The sequence below is a fragment of the Dendrobates tinctorius genome, unplaced genomic scaffold (genome assembly GCF_039654945.1).
Source record: "Dendrobates tinctorius isolate UK_male_01 unplaced genomic scaffold, ASM3965494v1 ptg000095l, whole genome shotgun sequence".
Lineage (NCBI taxonomy): Eukaryota > Metazoa > Chordata > Amphibia > Anura > Dendrobatidae > Dendrobates > Dendrobates tinctorius.
Window position 1 is genome coordinate 28,328,575 of NW_027361763.1, and position 26,816 is coordinate 28,355,390.

Here is a 26,816-nt window from a genome sequence, read left to right on the forward strand (position 1 = left end):
TGTAGTATGTATGTAGCATGTAGTATGTATGTAGTATGTATTGTATGTATGTAGTATATATGTGGTATGTATGTAGCATGTAGTATGTATGTAGCATGCATGTAGTATATATGTAGTATGTATGTAGTATGTATGTGGTATGTATGTAGCATGTATGTATGTAGCATGCATGTAGCATGTATGTAGTATGTAGTATGCATGTAGTATATATGTAGTATGTATGTAGCATGCATGTAGTATGTATGTAGTATGTATGTAGTATGTATGTAGCATGCAGTATGTATGTAGCATGTATGTAGTATATATGTAGTATGTATGTAGCATGCATGTAGTATGTATGTAGCATGCATGTAGTATGTATGTAGCATGTATGTAGTATGTATGTAGTATATATGTAGTATGTATGTAGCATGTAGTATGTATGTAGCATGCATGTAGTATGTATGTAGCATGCATGTAGTATATATGTAGTATGTATGTGGTATGTATGTAGCATGTAGTATGTATGTAGTATGTATGTAGCATGTAGTATGTATGTAGTATGTATGTAGCATGCATGTAGTATGTATGTAGTATATATGTAGTATGTATGTAGCATGTAGTATGTATGTAGCATGCATGTAGTATGTATGTAGCATGCATGTAGTATATATGTAGTATGTATGTAGCATGCATGTAGTATATATGTAGTATGTATGTGGTATGTATGTAGCATGTAGTATATATGTAGTATGTATGTAGCATGTAGTATGTAGCATGCATGTAGTATATATGTAGTATGTATGTAGCATGTAGTATGTATGTAGCATGCATGTAGTATATATGTATGTAGCATGTAGTATGTATGTAGCATGCATGTAGTATGTATGTAGCATGTAATTTTTTTTTTTTTTTTTTTTTTACATTTAACACATTAGCCGGATGATGGGACTACTACTGTCCCATCATTGGCTAATGTGTCAATCACTGTCATGGTAGCAGGCATCGCCCGATGGGACTTGTAGTCCCATCGGACGATGCCTGCACAGACCACCGGCAGGCCGGCACAGCCCACCGGCAGGCCGGCACAGCCCCCCGGCAGGCCGGCACAGCCCCCCGGAGCCTGCACAGACCACCGGCAGGCCGGCACAGACCACCGGAGCCTGCACAGACCCCCTGGCAGGCCGGCACAGCCCCCCGAAAGGCCCGTACAGACCCCAGAGAGGCTGTACAAGGGCAGGAAAGGGTTTTTCTTATTCCGATACCGGAAGTCCCATAGACTTGAATGGGACTTCCGGTATCGGAATCGGCGATACCGATACTTTTTTTAAAGATCGGCCGATACCATCCGATACGATACTTTGAAGTATCGGACGGTATCGCTCAACTCTAGTGATAAGCATTACAGTGAGACACTTGAGAACTAGTGAAGAGCGAACATCCTGGGGTAACGTGTTATCGAGCATGCTCAGGTTGTTATCTGAGTATCTTGGGCGTGCTTGAATAATATGTTCGAGTCCCCGGGGCACCGTTTGTCGCGGCTTTTAGACAGCAGTCACACATGCGGGATTTCCTGTTTGTGTGTTGCGACTGTCTAACAGCCGCGAGACTTGCAGCGGTGGGGACTCCAAACATATTATTCGAACACACCCAAGATACTCGGGTAGCACCTCAGCATGCTCAATAACACGTTATCCGAGGACATTCGCTCATCAATAATGAGAACGAATTCTAAGAGAAGAGATTGACCACAAAAAGATAATTTGGTAATATAAGTATAAAAAGGTTTTATTTAAAAGTGTAGAATAAATACCAGTATAAAACATCTGATTTAAATAAAATAAACAAAATATAAAAATTGCACTGGTCCTTCACGAGCCACCATAGGGGCTGAGATGTATCATAGAACATTGGGTTGGGAACCCTGTCTGAGTCATATGCCTGTCTGACTCTTCTCTAATAGTCCAGAGAAGATAAAGTGGTGGAGTTCTACTGATCCACTTCTACCTCATCCTGTCCTTCAATCTTGGTGGGGTCTAGGGATGGTGGTTCTTCGGGAAGGACTCTAAATTTTGGCAGCGTGGAATTCTTCTGTTCCAGACTTTGCTTTCTCCACTTAATCCGGCGGTTCTGGAACCAGACCTTCACCTGTGAAGAAAGGAGAAGACGTTGTTGATAACTGGGATCTGGCAAATATGTGAAACTCTTTAGTTACATCACAGTGACCCAAATTATGAGTGTGACTATATATAGGAAAATTCCAAAGCAAATGTGTTCAGCTAAAAAAAAATACATTGTCAAACCAAAAAGGGCTCAAGTTGAACAACAGTTACAAAGAGCATGTACCGGCTCTTACCTGGGTTTCTGTGAGGCCAAGTGTGGCAGCCAAGTCCACCCGCTCTGTCCCCACCATATACTGCTGCTTTACGAATTCCTTCTCCAGCCTTTCCAGCTGTTCTGGAGTGAAAACTGTCCTAAATCTCTTCAGCTTGTGGGATCCTGTGTTGCAGGGCAGAGATCCTATTGGGCAGTTGGTGAAGGACGAATAACCTGGAAGAAGCAGAAGGTGGCGCTGTCAGAGAAAGAAAGAAAGAAAGAAAGAAAGACGCTCCTTGGACTGGAGAGCACAGACCTACAACTTCTCATAGTGAGATTCAAGATAACTATTCTGATGTGAGAAATACAAGTCTCAGCAATTCTTATCCTGAAGAACAAAAATCCACATCTCTCCTGATATAACCAACTGTTTGTAGAGATATTATTAGCACCAAAAACTAATTATTAGATAGAATTAATATAGCATAAGGAGTGTGGACTCACCTCTGTGGCTGCACAGGGGGTCTGGACATCTGCACCCTCCGCTGAAGTGCTGCTGGGGTTGGACATAGCCAGGGAAGGCTGCAGGTTGGCAGAGCCACACTGGAGAGTAGGACATGGCCCCATAGGTATAGCCATGGGGTGCAGGGGGCATCTGCCAGACGGGTTCCTGCACAATGACTCGGGGAGCCCGTCTGTCCTCCCTGGACAATATCGAGTCTATATCAAAGGCGTTCCTTGGTCTTGTCTGGTCCCGCATGGCCGCTGGCAGAGCAGGAGTCTGATCCAAATGGTGGCCAAGCCTTGGGAAGATGGGAGTAGGCTGCATGATGGCTGCGAGAAGGGAAAGTATCCTCAGGTGATTAGAAGTTCCAGGAGCAGGTGATCTCTGCTGGAGAATGTAGGGTCCTGAGCTCTGAGCCTCCTTATATCCAGAGATGTGCTCTGTGAAATGCAAATACACAATTAGCATGCCAATAGCCCAGAGCAGAGATCAGCACTGAGTCGAGGAGTGGGCTCGGCACACAGACCCCACACTGCCCCCGAGAGGAGAGGAAATGGCCATGGGGCAAAGCTTCCTACAGCCTCCCCCAGCTGGCCCCAAAATCCAGGGGACGCAGGACACCTGTAATGAATCCATAATTAGCGGGAATCGTGTGATGAGTGTAACTATATATATCCACGTGTCTATATACCGACCTGTGATCCACCCGTCCACGGGGCGCAGGATTCTGTTATCTGCTCATCTATGTATACAGCTCATATTTAGCTGGTAGTTATTAATGGATCTCATATTTCACTGATTATCGACTTATCTATGTATCTAACGCTACATCTCACATATTTATTATCTATCATGTTTATCTGTCTATTTATCTCATAACTGTTATCTACTTATTTATGTATCGATCTCCTATTTATTTATTGTTCTACACCGGCAGAAATAGAAATAATGGATGGATAGAAACTAGATAAAGACGGACTTTATAGGATGTGAGAACAATCCACAGAATTGCTTTAAAAGGCTAATTATTATTATTATTATTATTATTATTATTAATTATTATTATTATCGTTATTATTTATTATTATTGATAAATTGTATATGATTATCTCCAGATCTCCGGCCCCCGCTATCAGTAGCCGCCTAATATCCTCTGAGGGCAGCGCCCCCGTGTGTCTCCATATCTGCTGTTCTCGCCGGTCCTGGTAATTACAGAGAATTGCTCTAATGATACATTACACTGAGGAGAGATCCCCAGATCTCAGGAGATCTCCAGGACCAAAACACCGAGCAAGAGGCACAAAGTCGCTTTCTACATTGATGAGGATCGAAATGTGTAATAACCGGACATTAGACAGATCCATAATGATCTCCTCTCTGCTGCCAGGGTGGGCTCTCCTGGGGTCATACCGGGGTCCAGCTCTGATCTCCTTATATTATGGATTTTTTAGGGACATATTTTCCATTTCTCTTTATATTCATCCATCTCTTACTTTCTAAATAAATTTCATCATTGAAACATTTTTAGTAAATTGTGAAATATCTTTTTTATTTTCTCATTTTCAAAGTAACATTTTTCCTCCTTTATTCTCCCAGACAATAGATGATTGTACAATGTGACACTTACATTTTATTTCTGTTGTATACATTCAGTAGACGACTTGGAAACAATCAAGTTTTTCACTGGTTTTCTTTTTGCTCCAGTTTTGCTATTTTTTTTCTTATGACAGAGATCTGATATTTTTTACATTTTCACTTTGACAATGTCTTTACACGTATAAGGCTGTGTGCACACGTAATTGGAAATGCTGCGGATTTTGAAAAATCCACAGGTCAAAATACCTGCGGTTTAGCCCTGCGGTTTCATACATCACAATGGTGAAGGTGTGAAACCGCAGCGGAATCCGCACCAAGAATTGACATGCTGCGGATTGTAACCCACGGAAAAATCTGCAGCATGTGCACAGCGTTTTTGGTTTTACCATTGAAAACAATGGTACTGTACAACACAGCAGAATCTACACCGTGTGCACAAAGCCTAAGTGACTGGGTTTAATAACAGAGGTGACGTTGTTTCATTTTTATTCCACTTTTCCCCTCATTTTCATGTCCTTCCTACTTTTTACACTTTTTTTGCTTTACTTGGATTATTGATAATTTTTTATAGCAAGTCACTAGTTTTGCTTTTTGTTCCAGTGAAGTTTTTTCTTTTCTTTTTTATGTCCTTTCCATTTAACACATATTTCCTCTCTCTTTGTATCGCTGTCTTCAGTATAATTAATCTCCTGATAACACCAACAAAGGTCAAACTACTCAAATAAAAAACAGCATCAATTACATAACAATAAAAATACAAACAATTACAAAACTGCAGTAAAGGGGGTGAGTGTGTACAGCGCCTGAAGTGGTAATTCATGATCTGTATATCTCATTTCATGTAGCCTAAACATCACGGTATAATATCAATGTGTTCCGTCTTCCATGGAGAGACACAGTAGAAATAGAAGTAATGCACATACAAAATACAAGTCGTCAGACCCCTCAGGAGAATCACAAAACATCTCCAGCTTTTATTACCTTTATTTGGGTAGTTTGATCTTTGTTGGCGTTTTCTGTTATTCCTTAAAACTCCCGCCCATTAGCTGCTGCCCCAGAATTGTTTAATTAATTCTTCTCTTGGTTAGACATTGGGCTGCTCCGACCCCTCATCTCCATACAACGTGTAAGTCTGCATGTGTAGCCCATTCACTATCTCCATCCATCCCTCACTCCATCAGGATGGCCGGGCCATCATTGTAAATACACACCTTGGCGCTATATAAAGATTATTATTATTATACAATGAGGTGTGATTGGATAATTAGAGGAGATCTGATTCATCAGTGTCGTCTTCTTCTCCTGGTCGGTGTCTGCTGTTTCTCACCTCGGCCGAGACGGAGGACAATCTCGGTCACTGTAAGAGATGAAGATGGCGGCAGCTCCGGTGGCTCCAGCCCAACAATCCACATTTGGTGTCAGTTTCTCCATTGTTCTGTGGGAACCCTTGTGCTCCACATATTGTTCTCAGTTTGACATTTTTCTTTCCTCTTATTCCAGTTCTGATCCTTTATAATGTGATTATTCCGATCATGAAATCACTTTTTCCTTTATCTAAGCATCAATCCTCCTTATATAACACCAATCCTCCTCAGATCTCACCGATCCTCCTCAGATCTAACCAATCCTCCTCAGATCTCACCAATCCTCCTCAGATCTCACCAATCCTCCTCAGATCTCACCAATCCTCCTCAGATCTCACCAATCCTCCTCAGATCTCACCAGTCCTCCTCAGATCTCACCAATCCTCCTCAGATCTCACCAGTCCTCCTCAGATCTCACCAGTCCTCCTCAGATCTCACCAGTCCTCCTCAGATCTCACCAGTCCTCCTCAGTTCATCAATTCTGATATTTTACAATCATTCTATTCTTGTATTAACCCCATATGAGCCGGTAACCAAGTCTTCGGAATTATATGACACTATACTACAAAACTACTTACAAAGGATCAGTGGTAAATGTTGGATATTTTTTTCTAATTTCCAGTAAAGATATGGTTTCACGGGAAAAGTGCCAAAATTGACAGGGTACACCTTACCTGTGGAATACATACATACCGTAATGTGGAACTACTTTTGTATACAGTGCTGAGTGCCACCATTTTGGTGTCCTTATTTGCACTTTTTATGTATGTTATTTTGTATTGTCTTATGTGCCAATAAAGAGTTTTTATACAAGTTTTTTGAAAAACCGCTCCTATGGACCTCCTTTTTCTAAATATGTGATCTCTGGAGAGGTTTGTTAGTAGCTAAGTGAATTTCACTTTGCGAACGAATCAATTGGAGTCTGGGTTTTTGTTCTCCTTCCATTCAGCACTTGACCCATCCATTTGAACATTTTCACTGCCCCCAGACCCCTTTCCAGGGTTTGAAAGAAAAAAAAATGCTTGACTTTCACATTGACTCCCAAACAAGCACCTCAGCATTTTAGTCCTCGCTCATCACTAGTCTCTACTAATTCCAACCAGAGCGCCCTATAATGATGAGCTTCATCCCCAACATCCCAGTAATATCTACGGTCATTTTTCTGCTAGAAAGTCAAGTCTAGGAGACTCCTGTGGTGTCTGCTCCTCCCCAGTGTAAAGCTCTTGGCCGGGTGTAGACTTTCCACTTCAGAGCTGCAGGGTAACAAGTTTCATTCCCCGGGGGCTGATAATGACTGACCTGATAACAAGGGGGCTCTTATGGCCTTGTATGAACAGAAGAACCACCCTGAGGTCCAATGTGCCCTAGAGGCAAATCTAACATCTACACAGCTTTAGGGCGGTTTCACACATCCAGATAATTCTGGTACTGGGAAAACTGGTAACGGAGCGGTCCGTGTGGATACATGTGCTATCCGTATTTCCGTGTGTACCATCCGTGTGTGATCCGTGTCCTGTCCGTATGTCCGTGTAGTGAAATAATTGGTTTCAATATTAACCCTATGACTCCTAAAAACACACACGGATGGCACACGGACGCCATCCGTGTGCGGTACGTGTTTACACGGACCCATTGACTTGTATTGGTCCATGTGATCTGTGCTGTTGCACAAAAACGGACATGTCAACGTATTGTGCACACGGACACAGTCCGTGAAAACACGCTGACATCTGCATAGACATATTCATTAGAATGTGTGTCTATGTGTGTCAGTGTCTCCGGTACGTGAGAAAACTGTCACTACATGTACCGGAGCCACTGACATGTGAAACCGGCCGTACTGAGCCCTTCACTCCCCAAATGTATGGAGACCTCTATTGTGTGCTGATTGCTACAACTAGGATGAACCTTTTTAATGCCTTTTTTTTGGGAGGGGAGGTGGTAAGGTGGGGTGTAAAAGTATATTGGCAAGATTTATATCTTTACTAGATTATGGCCCAATGCTATCGCATCGGGAGGATGCGATAGCATCACACCTCTTGCCATGTTAACCCTCAACACACACACTCCTCAACACACACTCCTCTCATCTTTCACCATCTCCACTCACTCTTTCACTCCACATACGACCCCTTCTCTCACTCCGTCTCTCATACTCACGCCGTCATCGCCGCTGCTCCACGATCCCCGACATCTTCTTCCGCCGGCGCCATCCTGGATCCAGACGTTGTCCACGCCGGCAACATGTTCTTGCGGCGACGCCATCTTGAGTATCGTGAAATCCCGCGATAGTCAAGATGGCGTCGCCGGAAGAACATGTCGCCGGCGTGGACGACGTCGGGACCCAAAATGGCGTCGGCGAAATCTCGCGAGTTTTCGCCGACGCCATTTTGGATCCCGACGTCATTCTCGCCGGCGACATGTTCTTGTGGCGACGCCATCTTGACTATCGCGGGATTTCGCCGATCCAAAATGGCGTCGCCGCAAGAACATGTCGCCGGCGTGGACGACATCGGGATCCAAAATGGCGTCGGTGTAATCTCGCGAGATTTCGCGGACGCCATCTTTTTGGATCCCGAGTCGTCCACGCCAGCGACATGTTCTTGCGGCGACGCCATCTTGAATATCGCGGGATTTCACGAAATCCAAGATGGCGTCGCCGCAAGAACATGTCGGCGGCCTGGAGAACGTCTGGATCCTGGATCGCGGCGGCAGAGGAAGATGTCGGGGCAGCGACGATGACGGTGTGAGTATGAGAAACGGAGTGAGAGAAAGGAACTTATGTGGAGTGAAAGAGTGAGTGGACGTGAGTGGAGGTGAAAGGTGAGAGGAGTGTGTGTTGAGGCGGTGTGGTGTGTTGAGGGTTAACATGTGCGTGTGTGTGTGTGGTGACGTCACCGGTTACAACTGGACGGAAGTTGTTACAACCGGAAGCTGCTTAGGGCATTTATTATTAGAGATAAAAGCTGCTCAATAACTACATCATAAAAAAGTTTAACCCCTTCATCTCTGGCCATTTTCCGTTTTTCACTCTCCTTCCCAGAGCCACCATATTTTTCAGATTTTTCTGCCAACATGGCCGTGTGAAGGCTTATTTTTTTTTTGTAGGAGTAGTTGCATTTTGGAGAAGCATCAATGATTTTACCATATAGTGTAACTAAAAAAAAAAAAAAAAAAAAAACAGAAAAACAATCCAGCTGCTGTGAAATTGGAAAAAAAAAAAGTGCAATTTTCTCAATTTTTTTTTACCCTGTTCACTAAATGTTAATACTGACCCCCCGATTATGATTCTCCAGGTCATTACAAGTTCACAGGTGCCAAAGATTTCTAGGTTCTTTTTTTTTAAAATTATTTAAGTGGTGAGAAAAATCCAAAATTTGTTAGCTTATGCTGCGGTGACCAAACAAAAAAAAAAACAAGAAAAACAAAAAAAAAAAAAAGTAACTGAAGTTGTTAATATTTTTTGCACTATGCCGTTTACTGATCAGTATAATTCTTTTTATATTTTGATAAAATCGGCCGTTCCTTATACCAATTTTTATTTTTTTATTATTGTTCTATTTTGAATGGGCAAAACTTAAATAGGTTTAAAAACTTTTTTTTCTACTTTGAATTTAGCTGTCATGTGCTGGAGAAGATGTCAGCTCAGCGCCGGAGCCCGCATTAAAGTGGAAGACACGACTTAAAACGTTTTTAGGAGTGATAAGCATTACAGTGAGACACTTGAGAACTAGTGAAGAGCGAACATCCTGGGATAACGTGTTATTGAGCATGCTCAGGTTGTTATCTGAGTATCTTGGGCGTGCTTGAATAATATGTTCGAGTCCCCGGGGCACCGTTTGTCGTGACTTTTAGACAGCAGCCACACATGCGGGATTTCCTGTTTGTGTGTTGCGACTGTCTAACAGCCGCGAGACTTGCAGCGATGGGGACTCCAAACATATTATTCGAACACACCCAAGATACTCGGGTAGCACCTCAGCATGCTCAATAACACGTTATCCGAGGACATTCGCTCATCAATAATGAGAACGAATTCTAAGAGAAGAGATTGACCACAAAAAGATAATTTGGTAATAGAAGTATAAAAAGGTTTTATTTAAAAGTGTAGAATAAATACCAGTATAAAACATCTGATTTAAATAAAATAAACAAAATATAAAAATTGCACTGGTCCTTCACGAGCCACCATAGGGGCTGAGATGTATCATAGAACATTGGGTTGGGAACCCTGTCTGAGTCATATGCCTGTCTGACTCTTCTCTAATAGTCCAGAGAAGATAAAGTGGTGGAGAACTACTGATCCACTTCTACCTCATCCTGTCCTTCAATCTTGGTGGGGTCTAGGGATGGTGGTTCTTCGGGAAGGACTCTAAATTTTGGCAGCGTGGAATTCTTCTGTTCCAGACTTTGCTTTCTCCACTTAATCCGGCGGTTCTGGAACCAGACCTTCACCTGTGAAGAAAGGAGAAGACGTTGTTGAGAACTGGGATCTGGCAAATATGCGAAACTCTTTAGTTACATCACAGTGACCCAAATTATGAGTGTGAATATATATAGGAAAATTCCAAAGCAAATGTGTTCAGCTAAAAAAATACATTGTCAAACCAAAAAGGGCTCAAGTTGAACAACAGTTACAAAGAGCATGTACCGGCTCTTACCTGGGTTTCTGTGAGGCCAAGTGTGGCAGCCAAGTCCACCCGCTCTGTCCCCACCATATACTGCCGCTTTAGGAATTCCTTCTCCATCCTTTCCAGCTGTTCTGGAGTGAAAACTGTCCTAAATCTCTTCAGCTTGTGGGATCCTGTGTTGCAGGGCAGAGATCCTATTGGGCAGTTGGTGAAGGACGAATAACCTGGAAGAAGCAGAAGGTGGCGCTGTCAGAGAAAGAAAGAAAAAAAGAAAGAAAGAAAGAAAAAAAGAAAGACGCTCCATGAACTGGTGCGCACACAGCTACAACTTCTACTAGTGAGACAAGATAACTATTCTGATGTGAGAAATACAAGTCTCAGCATTTCTTATCCTGAAGAACAAAAATCCACATCTCTCCTGATCTAACCAACTTTTTGTAGAGATATTATTAGCGCCAAAAACTAATTATATAGAATTAATATAAGATGAGGAGTGTGGACTCACCTCTGTGGCTGCACAGGGGGTACAGACATCTGCACCCTCCACTGAAGTGCTGCTGGGGCTGGACATAGCCGGGGAAGGCTGCAGGTTGGCAGACCCACACCGGAAAGTAGGACATGGCCCCATAGGTATAGCCATGGGGTGCAGGGGGCATCTGCCAGACGGGTTCCTGCAAAATAACTCGGGGTGCCCGTCTGTCCTCCCTGGATAATATAGAGTCTATATCAAAGGCGTTCCTTGGTCTTGTCTGGTCCTGAATGGCCACTGGCAGAGCAGGAGTCTGATCCAAATGGTGGCCAAGCCTTGGGAAGATGAGACTAGGCTGCATGATGGCTGGGAGAAGGGAAAGTATCCTCAGGTGATTAGAAGTACTTGGAGAAGGTGATCTCTGCTGGAGAATGTAGGGTCCTGAGCTCTGAGCCTCCTTATATCCAGAGCTGGGCTCTGTGAATTGCAAATACACTATTAGCATGCCAATAGCCCAGAGCAGAGATCAGCACTGAGAGTGGAGGAGTGGGCTCGGCACACAGACCCCACACTGCCCCCGAGAGGAGAGGAAATGGCCACGGAGCAAAGCTTCCTACAGCATCCCCCAGCTGGACCCAAAACCCAGGGTAAACAAGACTCCTGTAATGAATCCATAATTAGCGGGAATCGTGTGATGAGTGTAACTATATCTATATATCCACGTGTCTATATACCGACCTGTGATCCACCCGTCCACGGGGCGCAGGATTCTGTTATCTGCTCATCTATGTATACAGCTCATATTTAGCTGGTAGTTATTAATGGATCTCATATTTCACTGATTATCCACTTATCTATGTATCTAACGCTACATCTCACATATTTATTATCTATCATGTTTATCTGTCTATTTATCTCATAACTGTTATCTACTTATTTATGTATCGATCTCCTATTTATCTATTGCTCTACACCGGCAGAAATAGAAATAATGGATGGATAGAAACTAGACAAAGACGGACTTTATAGGATGTGAGAACAATCTACAGAATTGCTTTAAAAGGCTAATTATTATTATTATTAATTATTATTATTATCGTTATTATTTATTATTATAGATAGATTCTATATAATTATCTCCAGATCTCCGGCCCCCGCTATAAGTAGCCGCCTAATATCCTCTGAGGGCAGCGCCCCCGTATGTCTCCATATCTGCTGTTCTCGCCGGTCCTGGTAATTACAGAGAATTGCTCTAATGATACATTACACTGAGGAGAGATCCCCAGATCTCAGGAGATCTCCAGGACAAAACACCGAGCAAGAGGCACAAAGTCGCTTTCTACATTGATGAGGATCGAAATGTGTAATAACCGGACATTAGACAGATCCATAATGATCTCCTCTCTGCTGCCAGGGTGGGCTCTCCTGGGGACATACCGGGGTCCAGCTCCGAGCCACTTATATTAGGGATTTTTTAGGGACATATTTTCCATTTCTCTTTATATTCATCCATCTCTTACTTTCTAAATAAATTTCATCATTGAAACATTTTTAGTAAATTGTGAAATATCTTTTTTATTTTCTCATTTTCAAAGTAACATTTTTCCTCCTTTATTCTCCCAGACAATAGATGATTGTACAATGTGACACTTACATTTTATTTCTGTTGTATACATTCAGTAGACGACTTGGAAACAATCAAGTTTTTCACTGGTTTTCTTTTTGCTCCAGTTTCGCTATTTTTTTTTCTTATGACAGAGATCTGATATTTTTTACATTTTCACTTTGACAATGTCTTTACACGTATAAGGCTGTGTGCACACGTAATTGGAAATGCTGCGGATTTTGAAAAATCCACAGGTCAAAATACCTGCAATTTAGCCCTGCGGTTTCATACATCACAATGGTGAAGGTGTGAAACCGCAGCGGAATCCGCACCAAGAATTGACATGCTGCGGATTGTAACCCACGGAAAAATCTGCAGCATGTGCACAGCGTTTTTGGTTTTACCATTGAAAACAATGGTACTGTACAACACAGCAGAATCTACACCGTGTGCACAAAGCCTAAGTGACTGGGTTTAATAACAGAGGTGACGTTGTTTCATTTTTATTCCACTTTTCCCCTCATTTTCATGTCCTTCCTACTTCTTACACTTTTTTTGCTTTACTTGGATTATTGATCATTTTTTATAGCAAGTCACTAGTTTTGCTTTTTGTTCCAGTGAAGTTTTTTCTTTTCTTTTTTATGTCCTTTCCATTTAACACATATTTCCTCTCTCTTTGTATCGCTGTCTTCAGTATAATTAATCTCCTGATAACACCAACAAAGGTCAAACTACTCAAATAAAAAACAGCATCAATTACATAACAATAAAAATACAAACAATTACAAAACTGCAGTAAAGGGGGTGAGTGTGTACAGCGCCTGAAGTGGTAATTCATGATCTGTATATCTCATTTCATGTAGCCTAAACATCACGGTATAATATCAATGTGTTCCGTCTTCCATGGAGAGACACAGTAGAAATAGAAGTAATGCGCATACAAAATACAAGTCGTCAGACCCCTCAGGAGAATCACAAAACATCTCCAGCTTTTATTACCTTTATTTGGGTAGTTTGATCTTTGTTGGCGTTTTCTGTTATTCCTTAAAACTCCCGCCCATTAGCTGCTGCCCCAGAATTGTTTAATTAATTCTTCTCTTGGTTAGACATTGGGCTGCTCCGACCCCTCATCTCCATACAACGTGTAAGTCTGCATGTGTAGCCCATTCACTATCTCCATCCATCCCTCACTCCATCAGGATGGCCGGGCCATCATTGTAAATACACACCTTGGCGCTATATAAAGATTATTATTATTATACAATGAGGTGTGATTGGATAATTAGAGGAGATCTGATTCATCAGTGTCGTCTTCTTCTCCTGGTCGGTGTCTGCTGCTTTCTCACCTCGGCCGAGACGGAGGACAATCTCGGTCACTGTAAGAGATGAAGATGGCGGCAGCTCCGGTGGCTCCAGCCCAACAATCCACATTTGGTGTCAGTTTCTCCATTGTTCTGTGGGAACCCTTGTGCTCCACATATTGTTCTCAGTTTGACATTTTTCTTTCCTCTTATTCCAGTTCTGATCCTTTATAATGTGATTATTCCGATCATGAAATCACTTTTTCCTTTATCTAAGCATCAATCCTCCTTATATAACACCAATCCTCCTCAGATCTCACCGATCCTCCTCAGATCTCACCGATCCTCCTCAGATCTAACCAATCCTCCTCAGATCTCACCAATCCTCCTCAGATCTCACCAATCCTCCTCAGATCTCACCAGTCCTCCTCAGATCTCACCAGTCCTCCTCAGATCTCACCAGTCCTCCTCAGATCTCACCAATCCTCCTCAGATCTCACCAATCCTCCTCAGATCTCACCAGTCCTCCTCAGATCTCACCAGTCCTCCTCAGATCTCACCAGTCCTCCTCAGATCTCACCAGTCCTCCTCAGATCTCACCAGTCCTCCTCAGATCTCACCAGTCCTCCTCAGATCTCACCAGTCCTCCTCAGTTCATCAATTCTGATATTTTGCAATCATTCTATTCTTGTATTAACCCCATATGAGCCGGTAACCAAGTCTTCGGAATTATATGACACTATACTACAAAACTACTTACAAAGGATCAGTGGTAAATGTTGGATATTTTTTTCTAATTTCCAGTAAAGATATGGTTTCACGGGAAAAGTGCCAAAATTGACAGGGTACACCTTACCTGTGGAATACATACATACCGTAATGTGGAACTACTTTTGTATACAGTGCTGAGTGCCACCATTTTGGTGTCCTTATTTGCACTTTTTATGCATGTTATTTTGTATTGTCTTATGTGCCAATAAAGAGTTTTTATGCAAGTTTTTTGAAAAACCGCTCCTATGGACCTCCTTTTTCTAAATATGTGATCTCTGGAGAGGTTTGTTAGTAGCTAAGTGAATTTCACTTTGCGAACAAATCAATTGGAGTCTGGGTTTTTGTTTTTTGTTCTCCTTCCATTCAGCACTTGACCCATCCATTTGAACATTTTCACTGCCCCCAGACCCCTTTCCAGGGTTTTAAAGAAAAAAAAAAGCTTGACTTTCACATTGACTCCCAAACGAGCACCTCAGCATTTTAGTCCTCGCTCATCACTAGTCTCTACTAATTCCAACCAGAGCGCCCCTATAATGATGAGCTTCATCCCCAACATCCCAGTAATATCTACGGTCACTTTTCTGCTAGAAAGTCAAGTCTAGGAGACTCCTGTGGTGTCTGCTCCTCCCCAGTGTAAAGCTCTTGGCCGGGTGTGGACCTTCCACTTCAGAGCTGCAGGGTAACAAGTTTCATTCCCCGGGGGCTGATAATGACTGACCTGATAACAAGGGGCCTCTTATGGCCTTGTATGAACAGAAGAACCACCCTAAGGCCCAATGTGCCCTAGAGGCAAATCTAACATCTACACAGCTTTAGGGCGGTTTCACACATCCAGATAATTCTGGTACTGGGAAAACTGGTACCGGAGTGGTCCGTGTGGATACGTGTGCTATCCGTATTTCCGTGTGTACCATCCGTGTGTGATCCGTGTCCTGTCCGTATGTCCGTGTAGTGAAATAATTGGTTTCAATATTAACCCTTTGACTCCTAAAAACGCACACGGATGGCACACGGACGCCATCCGTGTGCGGTACGTGTTTACACGGACCCATTGACTTGTATTGGTCCATGTGATCTGTGCTGTTGCACAAAAACGGACATGTCAGCGTATTGTGCACACGGACACAGTCCGTGAAAACACGCTGACATCTGCATAGACATATTCATTAGAATGTGTGTCTATGTGTGTCAGTGTCTCCGGTACGTGAGAAAACTGTCACTACATGTACCGGAGCCACTGACATGTGAAACCGGCCGTACTGAGCCCTTCACTCCCCAAATGTATGGAGACCTCTATTGTGTGCTGATTGCTACAACTAGGATGAACCTTTTTAATGCCTTTTTTTTGGGAGGGGAGGTGGTAAGGTGGGGTGTAAAAGTATATTGGCAAGATTTATATCTTTACTAGATTATGGCCCGATGCTATGGCATCGGGAGGATGCGATAGCATCAAACCTCTTGCCATGTTAACCCTCAACACACACACTCCTCAACACACACTCCTCTCATCTTTCACCATCTCCACTCACTCTTTCACTCCACATACGACCCCTTCTCTCACTCCGTCTCTCATACTCACGCCGTCATCGCCGCAGCTCCACGATCCCCGACATCTTCTTCCGCCGGCGCCATCCTGGATCCAGACGTTGTCCACGCCGGCGACATGTTCTTGCGGCGACGCCATCTTGAGTATCGTGAAATCCCGCGATAGTCAAGATGGCGTCGCCGGAAGAACATGTCGCCGGCGTGGACGACGTCGGGATCCAAAATGGCGTCGGCGAAATCTCGCGAGTTTTCGCCGACGCCATTTTGGATCCCGATGTCGTCCTCGCCAGCGACATGTTCTTGCGGCGACGCCATCTTGACTATCGTGGGATTTCGCCGATCCAAAATGGCGTCGCCGCAAGAACATGTCGCCGGCGTGGACGACATCGGGATCCAAAATGGCGTCGGCGTAATCTTGCGAGATTTCGCGGACGCCATCTTTTTGGATCCCGAGTCGTCCACGCCAGCGACATGTTCTTGCGGCGACGCCATCTTGAATATCGCGGGATTTCACGAAATCCAAGATGGCGTCGCCGCAAGAACATGTCGGCGGCCTGGAGAACGTCTGGATCCAGGATCGCGGCGGAGGAAGATGTCGGGGCAGCGACGATGACGGTGTGAGTATGAGAAACGGAGTGAGAGAAAGGAACGTATGTGGAGTGAAAGAGTGAGTGGAGGTGAAAGGTGAGAGGAGTGTGTGTTGAGGTGGTGTGGTGTGTTGAGGGTTAACATGTGCGTGTGTGTGTGGTGACGTCACCGGTTACAACTGGACGGAAGTTGTTACAACCGGAAGCTGCTTAGGGCATTTATTATTAGAGATAAAAGCTGCTCAATAACTACATTATAAAAAAGTTTAACCCCTTCATCTCTGGCCATTTTCCGTTTTTCACTCTCCTTCCCAGAGCCACCATATTTTTCAGATTTTTCTGCCAACATGGCCGTGTGAAGGCTTATTTTTTTTTTGTAGGAGTAGTTGCATTTTTGAGAAGCATCAATGATTTTACCATATAGTGTAACTAAAAAAAAAAAAAAAAAAACAGAAAAACAATCCAGCTGCTGTGAAATTGGAAAAAAAAAAAAGTGCAATTTCCTCAATTTTTTTTTACCCAGTTCACTAAATGTTAATACTGACCCCCCATTATGATTCTCCAGGTCATTACAAGTTCACAGGTGCCAAAGATTTATAGGTTCTTTTTTTTTTAAATTATTTAAGTGGTGAAAAAAATCCAAAATTTGTCAGCTTATGCTGCGGTGACCAAACAAAAAAAAAAACAAGAAAAACAAAAAAAAAAAAGTAACTGAAGTTGTTAATATTTTTTGCACTATGCCGTTTACTGATCAGTATAATTCTTTTTATATTTTGATAACATCGGCCGTTCCTTATACCAATTTTTATTTTTTTATTATTGTTCTATTTTGAATGGGCAAAACTTAAATAGGTTTAAAAACTTTTTTTTCTACTTTGAATTTAGCTGTCATGTGCTGGAGAAGATGTCAGCTCAGCGCCGGAGCCCGCATTAAAGTGGAAGACACGGCTTAAAACGTTTTTAGGAGTGATAAGCATTACAGTGAGACACTTGAGAACTAGTGAAGAGCGAACATCCTGGGGTAACGTGTTATCGAGCATGCTCAGGTTGTTATCTGAGTATCTTGGGCGTGCTTGAATAATATGTTCGAGTCCCCGGGGCACCGTTTGTCGTGACTTTTAGACAGCAGCCACACATGCGGGATTTCCTGTTTGTGTGTTGCGACTGTCTAACACCCGCGAGACTTGCAGCGATGGGGACTCCAAACATATTATTCGAGCACGCCCAAGATACTCTGGTAGCACCTCAGCATGCTCAATAACACGTTATCCGAGGACATTCGCTCATCAATAATGAGAACGAATTCTAAGAGAAGAGATTGACCACAAAAAGATAAATTGGTAATATAAGTATAAAAAGGTTTTATTTAAAAGTGTAGAATAAATACCAGTATAAAACATCTGATTTAAATAAAATAAACAAAATATAAAAATTGCACTGGTCCTTCACGAGCCACCATAGGGGCTGACATGTATCATAGAACATTGCGCTGGGAACCCTGTCTGAGTCATATGCCTGTCTGACTCTTCTCTAATAGTCCAGAGAAGATAAAGTGGTGGAGTTCTACTGATCCACTTCTACCTCATCCTGTCCTTCAATCTTGGTGGAGTGTAGGGCTGGTGGTTCTTCGGGAAGGACTCTAAATTTTGACAGCGTGGCATTCTTCTGTTCCAGACTTTGCTTTCTCCACTTAATCCTGCGGTTCTGGAACCAGACCTTCACCTGTGAAGAAAGGAGAAGACGTTGTTGAGAACTGGGATCTGGCAAATATGCGAAACTCTTTAGTTACATCACAGTGACCCAAATTATGAGTGTGACTATATATATAGGAAAATTCCAAAGCAAATGTGTTCAGCTAAAAAAATACATTGTCAAACCAAAAAGGGCTCAAGTTGAACAACAGTTACAAAGAGCATGTACCGGCTCTTACCTGGGTTTCTGTGAGGCCAAGTGTGGCAGCCAAGTCCACCCGCTCTGTCCCCACCTTATACTGCCGCTTTAGGAATTCCTTCTCCAGCCTTTCCAGCTGTTCTGGAGTGAAAACTGTCCTAAATCTCTTCAGCTTGTGGGATCCTGTGTTGCAGGGCAGAGATCCTATTGGGCAGTTGGTGAAGGACGAACAACCTGGAAGAAGCAGAAGGTGGCGCTGTCAGAGAAAGAAAGAAAGAAAGAAAGAAAGAAAGAAAGAAAGAAAGAAAGAAAGAAAGAAAGAAAGAAAGAAAGAAAGAAAGAAAGAAAGAAAGAAAGAAAGAAAAGAAAGAAAGAAAGAAAAAAAAAAAAGAAAGACGCTCCATGAACTGGTGCGCACACAGCTACAACTTCTACTAGTAAGACAAGATAACTATTCTGATGTGAGAAATACAAGTCTCAGCATTTCTTATCCTGAAGAACAAAAATCCACATCTCTCCTGATCTAACCAACTTTTTGTAGAGATATTATTAGCGCCAAAAACTAATTATATAGAATTAATATAAGATGGAGTGTGGACTCACCTCTGTGGCTGCACAGGTGGTCCGGACATCTGCACCCTCCACTGAAGTGCTGCTGGGGCTGGACATAGCCGGGGAAGGCTGCAGGTTGGCAGACCCACACCGGAGAGTAGGACATGGCCCCATAGGTATAGCCATGGGGTGCAGGGGGCATCTGCCAGATGGGTTCCTGCAAAATAACTCGGGGAGCCCGTCTGTCCTCCCTGGATAATATAGAGTCTATATCAAAGGCGTTCCTTGGTCTTGTCTGGTCCTGAATGGCCACTGGCAGAGCAGGAGTCTGATCCAAATGGTGGCCAAGCCTTGGGAAGATGGGAGAAGGCTGCATGCTGGCTGGGAGAAGGGAAAGTATCCTCTGGTGATTAGAAGTACCAGGAGAAGGTGATCTCTGCTGGAGAATGTAGGGTCCTGAGCTCTGAGCCTCCTTATATCCAGATCTGGGCTCTGTGAATTGCAAATACACTATTAGCATGCCAATAGCCCAGATCAGAGATCAGCACTGAGAGTGGAGGAGCGGGCTCGGCACACAGACCCCACACTGCCCCCGAGAGGAGAGGAAATGGCCATGGGGCAAAGCTTCCTACAACCTCCCCCAGCTGGCCCCAAAATCCAGAGGACACAGGACTCCTGTAATGAATCCATAATTAGCGGGAATCGTGTGATGAGTGTAACTATATATCCACGTGTCTATATACCGACCTGTGATCCACCCGTCCACGGGGCGCAGGATTCTGTTTTCTGCTCATCTATGTATACAGCTCATATTTAGCTGGTAGTTATTAATGGATCTCATATTTCAATGATTATCGACTTATCTATGTATCTAACGCTACATCTCACATATTTATTATCGATCATGTTTATCTGTCTATTTATCTCATAACTTATCTACTTATTTATGTATCGATCTCCTATTTATCTATTGTTCTACACCGGCAGAAATAGAAATAATGGATGGATAGAAACTAGATAAAGACGGACTTTATAGGATGTGAGAACAATCTATAGAATGGCTTTAAAAGGCTAATTATTATTATTATTTTTATTATTACCGCCTTTCCCAATCATTTCCAGATGACATCAGATAAATTGTATATGATTATCTCCAGATCTCCGGCCCCCGCTATCAGTAGCCGCCTAATATCCTCTGAGGGCAGCGCCCCCGTATGTCTCCATATCAGCTGTTCTCGCCGGTCCTGGTAATTACAGAGAATTGCTCTAATGATACATTACACTGAGGAGAGATCCCCAGATCTCAGGAGATCTCCAGGACCAAAACACCGAGCAAGAGGCACAAAGTCGCTTTCTACCTTGATGAGGCGCGAAATGTGTAATAACCGGACATTAGACAGATCCATAATGATCTCCTCTCTGCTGCCAGGGTGGGCTCTCCTGGGGACATACCGGGGTCCAGCTCCGAGCCCCTTATATTATGGATTTTTTAGGGACATATTTTCCATTTCTCTTTATATTCATCTTTTACTTTCTAAATAGATTTCATCATTGAAACATTTTTAGTAAATTGTGAAATATCTTTTTTATTTTGTCATTTTCAAAGTAAAATTTTTCCTCCTTTCTTCTTCCAGACAATAGATGATTGTACAATGTGACACTTACATTTTATTTCTGTTGTATACATTCAGTAGACGACTTTTAAACAACCAAAGTTATTCACTGGTTTTATTATTTTTGCTGCAGTTTTACTATTTTTTTTCTTATGACAGAGATCTGATATTTTTTACATTTTTACTTTGACAATGTCTTTACACGTATAAGTGACTGGGTTTAATAACAGGTGACTTTGTTTTATTTTTATTCCACTTTTTCCCCTCATTTTCATGTCCTTTCAACTTCTTACACTTATTTTTGCTTTATTTGTATTATTGATAATTTTTTATAGCAATTCACTAGTTTTGCTTTTTTTTCCAGTGAAGTTTTTTCTTTTCTTTTTTATGTCCTTTCCATTTAACACATATTTCCTCTCTCTTTGTATCGCTGTCTTCAGTATAATTAATCTCCTGATAACACCAACAAAGGTCAAACTACTCAAATAAAAAACAGCATCAATTACATAACAATAAAAATACAAACAATTACAAAACTGCAGTAAAGGGGGTGAGTGTGTACAGCGCCTGAAGTGGTAATTCATGATCTGTATATCTCATTTCATGTAGCCTAAACATCACGGTATAATATCAATGTGTTCCGTCTTCCATGGAGAGACACAGTAGAAATAGAAGTAATGCGCATACAAAATACAAGTCGTCAGACCCCTCAGGAGAATCACAAAACATCTCCAGCTTTTATTACCTTTATTTGGGTAGTTTGATCTTAGTTGGCGTTTTCTGTTATTCCTTGAAACTCCCGCCCATTAGCTGCTGCCCCAGAATTGTTTAATTCTTCTCTTGGTTAGACATTGGGCTGCTCCGACCCCTCATCTCCATACAACGTGTAAGTCTGCATGTGTAGCCCATTCACTATCTCCATCCATCCCTCACTCCCTCAAGATGGCCGGGCCATCATTGTAAATACACACCTTGGCGCTAAATAAAGATTATTATTATTATACAATGAGGTGTGATTGGATAATTAGAGGAGATCTGATTAATCAGTGTCGTCTTCTTCTCCTGGTCGGTGTCTGCTGCTTTCTCACCTCGGCCGATACTGAGGACAATCTCGGTCACTGTAAGAGATGAAGATGGCGGCAGCTCCGGTGGCTCCAGCCCGACAATCCACATTTGGTGTCCGTTCCTCCATTGTTCTGTGGGAACCCTTGTGCTCCACATATTGTTCTCAGTTTCTGACATTTTTCTTTCCTCTTATTCCAGTTTTGATCTTTCATAATCTGATTATTCCGATCATGAAATCAATTTTTCTTTTCTCTAAGCATCAATCCTCCTATCTCACTGATCCTCCTTATTGCTCACTGATCCTCCTCAGATCTCACCAATCCTCCTCAGATCTCACCAGTCCTCCTCAGATTATCACTTCTGATATTTTGCAATCATTCTATTCTTGTATTAAACCCCATATGAACCGGTAACCAAGTCTTCGGAATTATATGACACTATACTATAAAACTACTTACAAAGGATCGGTGGTAGATGTTGGACATTTTTTCTAATTTCCAGTAAAGATATGGCTTCACGGGAAAAGTGCCAAAATTGACAGGGTACGCCTTACCTGTGGAATAAATACATACCGTAATGTTGAACTACTTTTGTATACAGTGCTGAGTGCCACCATTTTGGTGTCCTTATTTGCACTTTTTATGCATGTTATTTTGTATCGCTTTATGTGCCAATAAAGAGTTTTTATACAAGTTTTTTGAAAAACCGCTCCTATGGACCTCCTTTTTTTTGCTCTGTGAGCTCTGGAGAGGTTTGTTAGTAGCTAAGTGAATTTCACTTTGCGAACGAATCAATAGGAGTCAGGGTTTTTGTTTATGGCCGGAGTCACACTGGCGAGGAATACGGGTGCGTGAGAGGCGCAAAAAGCACGCATTAGACACGGACAAATGATTCTCTATGGGGTCCCTCGCACCAGCCGTATATTTCTCATCCGTATCCTACGCTCAGTGCCAAATCGCAGCATGCTGCGATTGTCAGCGTACTACGCCCGTAGTACGCCAATGCAAGTCAATGGGTGCGCAAAAAATACGGATTACACACGGAACACACGTGTGACCTGCGAGCAATACGCAGGTCTTTTGGCTGGTGACAGGAAATGGGCCAATCCATCATCAGGAAGCCTAGAAATGCAAATGAGCTCAAAAAGCGTTCCAGACATCCAGGAAGTACGCCTCCACGGAGTACAGCAGCAGCATGGCGTCCACATATATTAATGTTGAGATGCTAATTGTGCTGGTGCAGGAGCGTCCTGAAATATGGGCCCCACGTGATGCAAATTATGCGAACCGGACAAGAAAGGAGACGCCATGGAGGCGCATCTGTCGCCAGATGTACCATGACTTTGGTGACAGACCACGTGATGAGCAGCATAAAATTCGTAAGTGCAACCATAAAAACATCATTAACCTTAGCGCGCGCTAAAAAATGATTCTACAATCAGCACCCCCCTTCCTGTGCATGTAATTTTATTAGCCTCATGAGGCCGTTACATTTGGATGTGCCACGTGGCTTCACACAGCCATAATTAGGGGTTAAGCCACAAGCTCCTCATCCTCATAGCCAATAAAATTAGTTTAAGTGTAGCTAATGAGACCCTGTGTATCAGCCCAATTACATATGCCACCATGGGTAGAACGCACACCCCAGAAGGCCCCATGCCTAGACTACTGTTAGAAAATGTGACCTCTCAAATATGTGAATTTGACAATATTTCCTGTCACATTGCAGTGGAAGATGTGATGAAACGCTGGCGAAGCATCCGGGACCAGTTCCGCCGGGAACGCCAGCAGCGGTCCAGGAGTGGGGATGCTGGACATGTGAAACGAAAAAATATATACTATGACCGGCTGAACTTCCTCGCCCCAATTCTGGATCTGAGACCGTAAGTACATACCTCACACCACATTACACAAATACATTACACAAATACTTTACAGGGACAAAAATATTGATGTATTTTTGCCTCTGTTCTATTTCATAACAGAACTCAATCCAACCTTACGGATCGAGGAACGGCCTCAGAGGCAGAGCCCATTATAGATCCTGTAGGGGATGAGGTGGCTGGCCCATCTTCTCCCCCTACAAGAAGGATGGCTGAAGATGAGGCATCACAAGACCACACAATGGCTGCCCTACACACCACACCACCAGGACGGTCTGCTGCTGCAACCTCACCCATCCTGGAAGAGCCGGGCAACTTGAGCAGCAGCCCAACTGCCCAGATCAGGTCCTCCCCACAGGCTGCTCTAGCATCACGGCGAACAAGAAGAAGGCGCCAGGTCACTATTCAAGAGAGCAGGACCAATGTGGACACAGGGGTGCTCAATTATTTGTCCAGAGTAACTACAGATGATGGGGAGGAGGCCTATGCACGTAGCCTCACCCTTTATCTCCGTGCCCTTACCCGTGAGGTCAGGCTCCGTATTAGGGGATGTATTCAGATCCTGCTTGATGCAAGCACCCCCCCCCAATACCCCATATGAGGTTTTTGAATTTCTGGAGAGGTGGCAGCTCTCACCACGAAATTTAATGCGCATGAGACCATCCACACAGATGCTTGCTCAAGCAGGGTCTGAACAGCCCCTAATACGTGGGCCAACACCTCAACCCCTTCCTCCCCCTACCCAACCTTCTATTCCGCAGCCACAAATGTCTTCCTCAAGCCAACCCCACCAATATGGCCACTTGTACCCACCCAGTGTTGGAGGCTGGTCCCAACCTGGTTGGGGACGATCTGGCTATCTTGGTGGGTATGAGCCACGGGCCTACCAGAGCCAACAAGAAGCCCCCCACCATCATCATTACTCTGGCCAGTATCCCCAACAGTCCCAGGAGGCTGGACAATTCCAGCATCATGGGCAACAGTATGGTCCCACACAGGGCGATGTTGGCCACAATGTCCAGCAGCACCCACAGGCTGTTCTTCCACGTTCCCTTTCCCCAACATATGAGGATTTATGATTCTGATGGTTGGAGATGTCCAGTGAGATGTAACTGGTGCTCCTAATCTAAATGAAAAAAGAGTTGTTCTCCTTCACCAACATTTAGAACATAATTTAACATTCACATTTTTAAAATATGTTTTCCAAACATATGAAACAATCCATCATGACAGGCAACGCTACCTCACGCCTTTCAGACAGATATTACATGTGTGTAGAAAAGAGAATATTTAAATGCGCTATACTGTAAAATGAAAAGGATGAAAATACACTACTCACTTGCTAACGCCTAGGAAAGGCGTGCTGGCCTTAGTGAAGTAGTCACCTTTTTTGTTAGCAATCTCTAGTCAAAAAATTCTAGGCGACCAGCTTTCAGAATACCACGCTCTCTCTATGTCTTAACAAGTGAGTTTTGTATTTTCATCCTTTCCAGTATAGCATGCTTAAATATTGTCTGTTCTACAGACAGGTAATATCTGTGTGAAAGCTGTGAGGTAGCCTTGCCTGTCATGGTGGAATCTTTCTATGATTGGATAACATTATGAGGAAATGTGAGTGTTATCTTGTTTTCTTTATTTTGGTGATGGAGCTCACCTTTTGTTGGCAAATCTAGGTTAATCTAGTCATGCAGCAATGTTGTTTTTGACTAATGTTTGTTGCTGTTTTGTTATGTAATGTTCATTTTAGAACAAGTTAAGGAAGGCACAAAGGGTCATTTTGGCCATTGCCAAATTTGTCTTATGGCAAAATTATGTTTGCCTTTAAGCGAAAAAAAAAAAAAAAGGCAAAACTAAAAATTTGTCTACTCTAGTTAACGTCTGTGATTTTTCACAATCCCTCACAACATACTAACAGACACCAACCAATGCAATGAAACACTCAAAGAATCATAAAGGCTTGAGTAATATATATTTTGACACACTTAAAGCAACAAATTCTAACATAGACACAGCATGCTCTCGCCAAGAAGTTGCCCCCTCAGATGAGAAAGTAATTAGTGAAGATATCACGCACTTTTAGGCCAGAGAGCGGTCTACGTTGAGGGTTCATAGGTGGTCTCACCCTGCACACATTGTCCGGCCTACGCACAACACCATCAGAGGAGGAGCAATCATGTATCCTCGTGAAGTTATGCAGAACAACACAGGCTTTCACAACTTCATTCACATATTGCTCACTCAACTGAATGGCAGACTGGAGTACCCACCATTTGGCACAAAGAATCCCAAAGGAACACTCCACCAGTCGCCTAGCACGTGATAGGTGCAAGTTAAAAATTCTGCGCCTGTGGTCAAGGTTGCGCTGGGGATATGGCCTCATGAAATTGCGCGATAACTGAAAGGCCTCATCTGCCACAAGGACATAAGGGACTGATTGTTCGGGGGAGCCTGGTAGCTGTCGTGGTGATGGTAGATCCAACTGGTTTGTGCATAGCCGCCGAGCCATTACGGAAGTATTGAAGACTCTAGAGTCTCCCGTCCTTCCATAGGCCCCAATGTCAACAATAGAGTTGAGCGACTTTTGGTTTTTTAGGGTCGCGTTTCGTTTCGTGAAACCCGACTTTTCCAAAAGTCGGGTCGAGCAAGATCGTCCGATTATAGGGAAAAGTCGGGGTCGTCCCGAAACACGAAACCCAATGTAAGTCAATGGGGAATAAAAGTCGGCAGTGAGAGGAGGACAGGAAACACACCAACAGTGCCCATTTGAATGCCAAAAGCATCAATTCTTCTTACTTAAGCTTGTCAACCTTAATTAACTTCATAATACAAGTTACGCACTGAAAAATGGGGGTTATTTGGCTACAGTTGTGGGGGGGGGGGGAGGGCTGGCTCCAGGTTTTCATGTGCCCTGGGCGAAAGAGCGCCCCTTTAACACATACCACAACTCATCATGCTCCGATACGGCAGAGAAATAGCGGTATAGTACAATGAAAAATACTTCACTTTTTACATCTCATGACGAGGCCCATCTATTTCTCCATACAGAATCATTGGTCCCATATAATGTTTGAAACAGTATATGATGAGCTCCACATAATGCTACAGTATATGTTGGTCCCCATGGATGAAGCTCCACTGTCTTAT

The 26,816-nt window shown here is 43.2% G+C and overlaps 3 protein-coding genes and 1 long non-coding RNA gene across 4 annotated transcripts; 1 reads left to right on the plus strand and 3 right to left on the minus strand.

The window, feature by feature from the left end:
• Positions 1-1,968: 1,968 nt before the first annotated feature.
• LOC141098846 (homeobox protein not2-like) lies at positions 1,969-3,148 on the minus strand. The gene is made up of 3 exons (XM_073586807.1): positions 2,800-3,148; positions 2,336-2,529; positions 1,969-2,127 (listed from the first exon to the last, which is right to left on the minus strand). Exons 1-3 carry the CDS (start codon positions 3,122-3,124, stop codon positions 1,969-1,971), a joined length of 678 nt encoding a protein of 225 aa, XP_073442908.1. The 5' UTR covers positions 3,125-3,148.
• Positions 3,013-4,323, plus strand: LOC141098847 (uncharacterized). Its single transcript, XR_012234376.1, has 2 exons — positions 3,013-3,154; positions 3,916-4,323. It is a non-coding gene; the product is annotated as an uncharacterized lncRNA (long non-coding RNA).
• A 5,733-nt stretch (positions 4,324-10,056) lies between these two features.
• LOC141098849 (homeobox protein not2-like) lies at positions 10,057-11,468 on the minus strand. Its single transcript, XM_073586808.1, has 3 exons — positions 10,897-11,468; positions 10,422-10,615; positions 10,057-10,215 (listed from the first exon to the last, which is right to left on the minus strand). The coding sequence occupies exons 1-3, from the start codon at positions 11,363-11,365 to the stop codon at positions 10,057-10,059; spliced, it is 822 nt and encodes a 273-aa protein (XP_073442909.1). The 5' UTR covers positions 11,366-11,468.
• A 6,653-nt stretch (positions 11,469-18,121) lies between these two features.
• On the minus strand, positions 18,122-19,488 carry LOC141098850 (homeobox protein not2-like). The gene is made up of 3 exons (XM_073586809.1): positions 19,164-19,488; positions 18,601-18,794; positions 18,122-18,392 (listed from the first exon to the last, which is right to left on the minus strand). Exons 1-3 carry the CDS (start codon positions 19,486-19,488, stop codon positions 18,234-18,236), a joined length of 678 nt encoding a protein of 225 aa, XP_073442910.1. The 3' UTR covers positions 18,122-18,233.
• Positions 19,489-26,816: the final 7,328 nt, after the last annotated feature.